Source organism: Ammospiza nelsoni, chromosome 7, assembly GCF_027579445.1.
Source record: "Ammospiza nelsoni isolate bAmmNel1 chromosome 7, bAmmNel1.pri, whole genome shotgun sequence".
Lineage (NCBI taxonomy): Eukaryota > Metazoa > Chordata > Aves > Passeriformes > Passerellidae > Ammospiza > Ammospiza nelsoni.
Genome location: NC_080639.1, coordinates 3,116,463 through 3,123,279, shown reverse-complemented (window position 1 = coordinate 3,123,279; position 6,817 = coordinate 3,116,463). Strand labels below are relative to the sequence as shown.

General features: G+C 49.3%; 1 protein-coding gene across 1 annotated transcript in view; it reads left to right on the top strand.

The window, feature by feature from the left end:
• Positions 1-3,163: 3,163 nt before the first annotated feature.
• The window catches only part of NDUFA10 (NADH:ubiquinone oxidoreductase subunit A10), a 29,715-nt gene continuing 26,061 nt past the window's right edge, over positions 3,164-6,817 (top strand). The window contains exons 1-4 of the mRNA XM_059475750.1: positions 3,164-3,270; positions 4,018-4,186; positions 5,270-5,485; positions 6,498-6,584. Coding sequence (XP_059331733.1) covers positions 3,187-3,270; positions 4,018-4,186; positions 5,270-5,485; positions 6,498-6,584 — 556 coding nt within the window. The 5' untranslated portion in view covers positions 3,164-3,186. The remainder of the gene's footprint in view (positions 3,271-4,017; positions 4,187-5,269; positions 5,486-6,497; positions 6,585-6,817) is intronic.

Genomic DNA, 6,817 nt, shown 5'->3' with positions numbered 1-6,817 from the left:
TAGTTGAGCTTTACAGGTATTTATTTATTTATAGGGGTACTCACCAGCTTTCTCAGCAGTTTCTAGTCCCAGTTTTTACATCACAATTCTATACGCCGTTGTGATTTAGTTTGTCTCAGGATGTATCCCAAAAGGAGTATCCCCAGATGTCAGGGGTCCGGTTTTGGAAAGAAGAAAGACGAATCCCATCTGGTGAAGTCCAGCTCCCCAGATGTGGGTCTGTCGCAGACAACTTTTATGGAAAATCCTTTCCTTAGGACTTTTCCTCTTGAGAAGCCATGAGGCCTCAGGAACAAAATGTAAAAAATTATTATCTGCTGCTGTGAATGCAAGAGGTGGGTCTGTGATTGGTCTCATGTGGATGTTTGGAATTAATGGCCAATCACAGTCAGCTGGCTTGGACACAGCTGGCTTTGTTATCATTCTTTCCTTGCTATTCTTAGCTAGCCTTCTGAGATGAAACCTTTTCTTCTATTCTTTTAGTATAGTTTTAATGTAATATATATCATAAAATAATAAATCAAGCCTTCTGAAACACGGAGCCAACATTCTCATCTCTTCCCCTATCCAAGAACCCCTGCGAACACCGTCACATGGTTCTACCTTTTAGTTACAAGGACTGTAAATCTCATAACAGTGATGTCCACCTTCCCTTGGTCGAAACTATTAATCCTTGATTTGATGTTCATCTTCCTTTCTCAAGCTGTTTTTCTCTGCTTTATTAAGGTGTGAGATAAGCATGCTGCCTTTATATATAAATTCCAAAGCTATGGTTTCAAGGATACAAGCAATATTCTAAAATTATTCTTCAAAAGTTTTCTATTGTAGAACTTGTTATGAATAAGAAGCTTGACTAGGCCAATATTCAAGCAGCAATCAATTTATTAATTATTTTGGTCAAGTATGAGCAATACAGCGCTGGGTACAGCGGGGGAAGTTTTCCCTCCAGCTGCACACCGATAGTTGAGGGTTACAGGTATTTATAGGGGCACTCATCAGCTTTCTCAGCAGTTTCTATTCCCAATTTTTACTCATCAGCGGTTTATAGCCCCAATTTTATGTCACAATTCTAAACACTGTTGTGATTTAGTTTTTCTCAGGATGATCCATGGCCCACCATGCTCCAAGAATGTGGGGATTACCGTGCCTGTGGGCCATTGTCAAGGGGACACAGAATCCTGGCAAACACCATGTCCATGCATCACCATTCCAGAGCCTGATGCCCCTTCAGGAAAAGCCAGCCTGTTTTTGCCTTTCCCTGAGTTAATGTCACCCAAAATATTTGCTCTTCCCCCAAAATCAGCTCCAGCTGCTGTGCTGAGGCTGGCCAGGGAAGCTGTGGCTGCCCCTGGATCCCTGGAAGGGCTCAAGGCCAGGGCTTGGAGCATCCAACGAGTCTGGCTGCAGCCAGAGCTGTTAAGGAAAGCTGGACACATCCTTTGTGGATTGTTTGGCTGGGTTTTTCAAGCTGTTTGCAAATTCCAGGGATAAATCCTTGACATGCAACTTGATTGCTTCTTGCCAGGGGGCAAAGCAGAGGCCGCTAATGGTGTCACAAATGCGCCAGCTCAGCAGAGCCGATGTCACTTTGATGGGAAATGTGGAAAACGTTTGGTTGCGACCTTCCCAGGCCCAGGAATTTAATTTAATGCGTTTAAACGACGGCTCGGGTCACTGCACACGCTGCCAGCCTCCAAGCCTGGGGATGCTGCTCCAGCACCTGGAGCAGGGTGCGGAGGGAATTAGGGCAACTGGATGTGCAGGTATTGGGAAGAGACCCGTCCCAGGCTCCCTCCTGTGGGGACCTGCGGGTGGCACAGTGCAGGCATCCTGTCTGTCCCTATTCCTGGCTGCTCCCTAACCCGGCTGTTCCCTATTCCCACTGTGAAAAATGCCTGTATTCTATGATTGGCTTTTCGCAAATATTCAAATGAATATCGTATGTGTTGTGTTAGAAAGTAGTGCTGCATTAATTCTCTTAAGAAGTGTTGTTAAGTACAGTTTTAGGTTATAAAAAAATGTTAAAATAGAAACTATGGTGTGTAGGATGCTTTTTTTCTAAAGAAAGGACTCACACCAAGGTAGCAGCCACAGGACACCTGAATCTTTCAGAGAAAGAGAATTTATTGCTCCATTATCAGAAGAAATGAACTTCTTTCCGCCTTGAAGGCACTGTCAGGATTTGGAGGAAGAAGCTGATACTGATCAGACAGAATCCTGTGTTTGAATGGAATTTATGCATCATGTATGAGGTGTATGAATATGCAACAGGCTGTTGCTTTTAAGGGTTAATCCTCTGTTAACGTGGGTCCTTTTTCGGGCTTATTTTGCCCAGAAAAAGGTACCCGGACCATCAGTAACTCTTTGTTTCTATTGTCTCATATTGTCCTAATCCAAATTGTCCAAATTATTATTACTCTAATTGCATTACTATTTTTATAACCATTTTATTACTATTAAACTTTTAAAAATTTAAAAACAAGTGATTGGCGTTTTTCACACCACCTTCTCCCTAACCCAGCTGTTCCCCATTCCCAGCTGCTCCCTAACCCGGCTGTTCCTTATCCTGCCGCTCCCAATGCAGGCTGTCCCCTGTCCCACCCGGCTCCCGCCTGTTCCCTATCCCACTGCTCCCTGACTCGGGTGGGCCCGGTCCCACCTTCTGCCCGTTCCTATTCCGACCGCCATTCCCAAACCAGGCTGTTCCCTGTTCCTAACCCGCCTATTCCCTATTCCTAACCCGGCCGTTCCCATTCCCTAATCAGGCTGTTCCCTGTTCCTCACCAGGCTGTTCCCTGTTCCTAAACAGGCTGTTCCCTGTTCCTAACCCGGCTGTTCCCATTCCCTAACCCCGCTGTTCCCTGTTCCTAAACAGGCTGTTTCCATTCTCTAACCCGGCTGTTCCCTGTCCCACCTGCTCACTGACCCGACTGTCCCTGGTCCCGCCTAGTGCTTGAGCCCTGTTCCTTGGCCAGGCTGTTCTCTGTCCCCCCTAGTCCCTACCCCGGGCCGTTCCCGGTCCCACAGTCCCCGTCCCTGTCCCCTCTCCCGCCAGAGCCCTCACGATTCGTGGGCGTGGTCTTTCTCAAGGGGGCGTGGCCATGGGCGTGGCCGCAAGGCGCTTTCCTCACCGCGGCGCGCCGCCTCTCCCGCTGGCGTCATCGCCGCGCGCCGCCGCCCTCCGCCATGTCCTTGTGGGTGTCCCGGCTGGGCCGGGCCGCGGCCGCCCGGGGCCGCTCCGCGCCGGACAGCGGCTCCATCCTGCTGAGGGTGAGTGCGGGCGGCTGGGCGGGGCTGTGTCCGGAGCGCTGTCCTGCTGGGGTGGGTGGGCAGCACAGCCCGGGGCCGGAGGTGCCTCTCCCCGGGGCTGGGAGCTGGGAGAGGCGGAGGAATGCGGGGCAGGCTGGAGCAGAGGCCGGGGAGGGGAGTGCGGTGAGCTGCGGTGGCGGCTGTGGGCAGCGGTGCTGCGGGGAAAGGAGTGTTAGATAGGGATGGACGCCGCTGTGTGAGGGAGGTCACTGCGCCGCTCGGAATGAGGTTTGTAGAAAGGCGCTCAGAAAGGCCCTGCCTTCACCTCATAGCTTAGGTGGGTCCCTCTTGCCGCCTCTCAGAAATCGTGCAATAGTTAAGGCTGGAAGCGGCGTCCAAGCTTTTGCCCACTAAGCGATATTGAAATGAAGCTGTAACTCTCCTGAGAGCGAATTTAGTGTTATTACATGCCCCAAACCACAGAAAATGCAAGCAAAAGTCTAATGTGGGGTCTCTCTTGGGAACTCTGGGTGTGATGTGTGTCTGGCCTTCAGACTGGAAGTTGTTCCGTGTTTTCTGCCTTCTCAGCCTTTAATTTCATGAACAACTTCCCAGCCTAAGCACTGCTGCAGCCGCTAAGCTGAAATGACAGTGCCGAGGTTACTGAGCAACAATTCCTTGTATTAGATATATAAGAGTGTGTCCTGTGTGTGTTTTTAGCTAAAGAATCCCTCCAAATCTGCTGATTTCTATGGGTTTTTCCTCCAGGCAAGAATCCACACCAGCCCTGAGCAGAGCCGGCAGTATGGGTGGCTGTCGTACATGCTGGGAGAAAGGACCACCAAGAAGTTCACAGAGCACAGCAAAGTCTTCACAGTGGAGGGGAATCTCTCTTCTGGGAAGGGCAAGCTGGCCAAGCAGTTGGCAGACAAACTGGGTATGAGTCACTGTGGCTGCTTCCCTGAGGGCTGACAGGGTTTGATGGTGGCTCCTGTGCAGAGGAAGCTCACCAGAGCAGCAGCTCCTGCCTGGGGAATGCTGGAGGGAGTGGGGAGGGTCTGTGCGTGGTGCTGGTGAGGCTTGTGATGGGGATTTGTTGTGAGTGAGGCTTCAGTTCTGATGGAGCCTTCGTGCTCCTGGAGAGCGTGGGTGTTCCACGTGGGTGTGCTTGGAGTGGCTCAGCTCTCCGTGGGCTGGGGCAGAGCTCAAGAGTTTGGGTTCTGCTGTGGTGGGCACAGGGACTGGGGCTGGGTGGGAGCTGGGCAAGGAACAGGAGCAGGAGCTGGGGCTGTGTGGGAGCTGGGCACAGGGGCAGGGGCTGTGTGGGAGCTGGGCAAAGAGCAGGAGCTGTGTGGGAGCTGGGCAAGTGTCACTGCCTGGGGGTCTCTGCACAAATTACCAACAGGACAGGGCTGCTGTGGAATGTGCCTTGAGCTGTTTTATTTTCCAACATCAGTCTCATTACATGGTTATGGCAATGGGAAGATGCCAGCAGCTCACAGCCCTGACACCAGACCAAGAACTTCACGTTACAACTCACTTTAAAAGTTTTTTGACCAATCACACAAAGCAAAAGCACACTGACAGTAGTTCTGTCCGACCACTGTAAGCACACGTACCTTCAGTCAAACAATATTGCTTATTTTGGATACAATACCTGCTTGTAAGCATTAAAACACAGTGGACAGAGCTCCATTATTAAGCTTAGAACTTCCTAATATCTCAGATATACTTTTCTGTAGCTTAATGAGTTATTCTAGCCAAGCATTAATACACAGACCCTTTTTCTATTTGTCCTTATTTTTCTACTTTTTACATAATTTTTCAGCCTACCAATCTCATGGCTACTGCTTAGCTCTAATCCCAGTTCTGCTGTCTCTGAGGCCTGCCTTTTGCAGCTTTCCCAAACCCCTCTGATTTTCTGGATTCCCACAGGCAATGAGCAGCTGTGTGCTCATCAGCTGGAGAGGCGTTAGCTGCAAACAAGCACAGCTCATTCCCGCTGTGGGTTCCTTTTCAGGAATGAAGTACTTCCCTGAGGCGGACATCCACTACCAGGACAGGCTCTCAGGGGACGGGCAGCTGCTGCCTGAGAGGTTCGGTGGTTTCTGCAGCCTGGAGAAGTTCTACAACGAGCCCAAGGCCCCCGACGGGCACTCGTACCGCCTGCAGTCGTGGCTCTTCGGCAGCCGCGTCCTGCAGTACGCCGACGCCCTGGAGCACCTGCTCAGCACAGGTTGGGCTCAGGGAGGGTGTGGGCTGGGAGGGACTGTGGGCTTTGTGAGGTTTCCAGGATGAGGTGAGGGAGGAGAATCTGACCCCACGATCTCAGAAGGCTGATGTATTATTTTATGATATGGTATTATATTAAAAGAATGTTATGCTAAAACTATACTAAGGAAAGAGGGTACATCAGAAGGCTCAGCAGGAATGAAAATGAAAGCTTGTGGCTGACTCAGAATCTGACACAGCTGGATTGTGATTGGTCATTAATTAAAAACAAATCGCATGTGTGATGGTGTTCACAGGGGCTTTTGGTTGAGGGAAGAGACAAGGATCTGACTCCATGTTTCAGAAGGCTTGATTTATTATTTTATGATATATATTACATTAAAACTATACTAAAAGAATAGAAGAAAAGGTTTCATCAGAAGGCCGGATAAGAATAGAATAGCAAAGAGTGATAGCAAAGGCGTGTGGCTCGGGCTCTCTGTCTGAGCCAGCTAAGCTCTGATTAGTTATTAATTACAAACATCTAACATGAGCTAATCACAGATCCACCTGTTGCATTCCACAGCAGCAGATAATCAATGTTTACATTTTGTTCCTGAGGCTTTTCAGCTTCTCAAGAGGAAAAATCCTAAAGAAAGGATTTTCCATAAAAGATGTCTGCGACACCCATGTTTGGAAAACAATCTCCAGACCACATTCTAGAGTAGCAAAACATGGAGAAGCTGAGGATTCTCATCTTCCCAGGAGAAGAAATCCTGGTGAAGGGATAGATGGTAGATCAGAGAAATTCCTGGTGTTTTGCAAATGTGGCATTGCAAGTACACTGTGTGGAAGGCAAGCTGGTTAACAGCAGGGATGATCTCCATGGAATTTCCCAGGAGTTTGGAGCGGCTGTTTGCCCATGCACTTGTCTGAAACTGTGGACATAGATGCAATAGATTGTTCGAGGAATACAACAGTAACCAAGGACCTTGCAGCTCCTTCTGTTCCAACCTGGAGCCTGTTCTCCCTTGCAGGCCAGGGCGTGGTGCTGGAGCGCTCTCCCTACAGCGACTTCGTGTTCCTGGAGGCCATGCTGAAGCAGGGATACGTGCACAAGAGATGTGAGTTCCTGCCAGCACAGGGAAGCTGCTTGGCCATAATCTCTCAGAAGTCTGGCAGTTAACTTTGCTTTAAAAAAGAAACAAAACATTCCTGCTTGGAAGGAGGGATTTCTTGAAGTGTTCAGTGTTTGAATGTTGCTGGGTTGAGCTGGTGTGGTTTTGGTGGCAGTGAGAGGACAGAAGATAAAGGGCATGAATTGAAATTCAAAGGGGAGTCAAACCCTGGAGCAAAT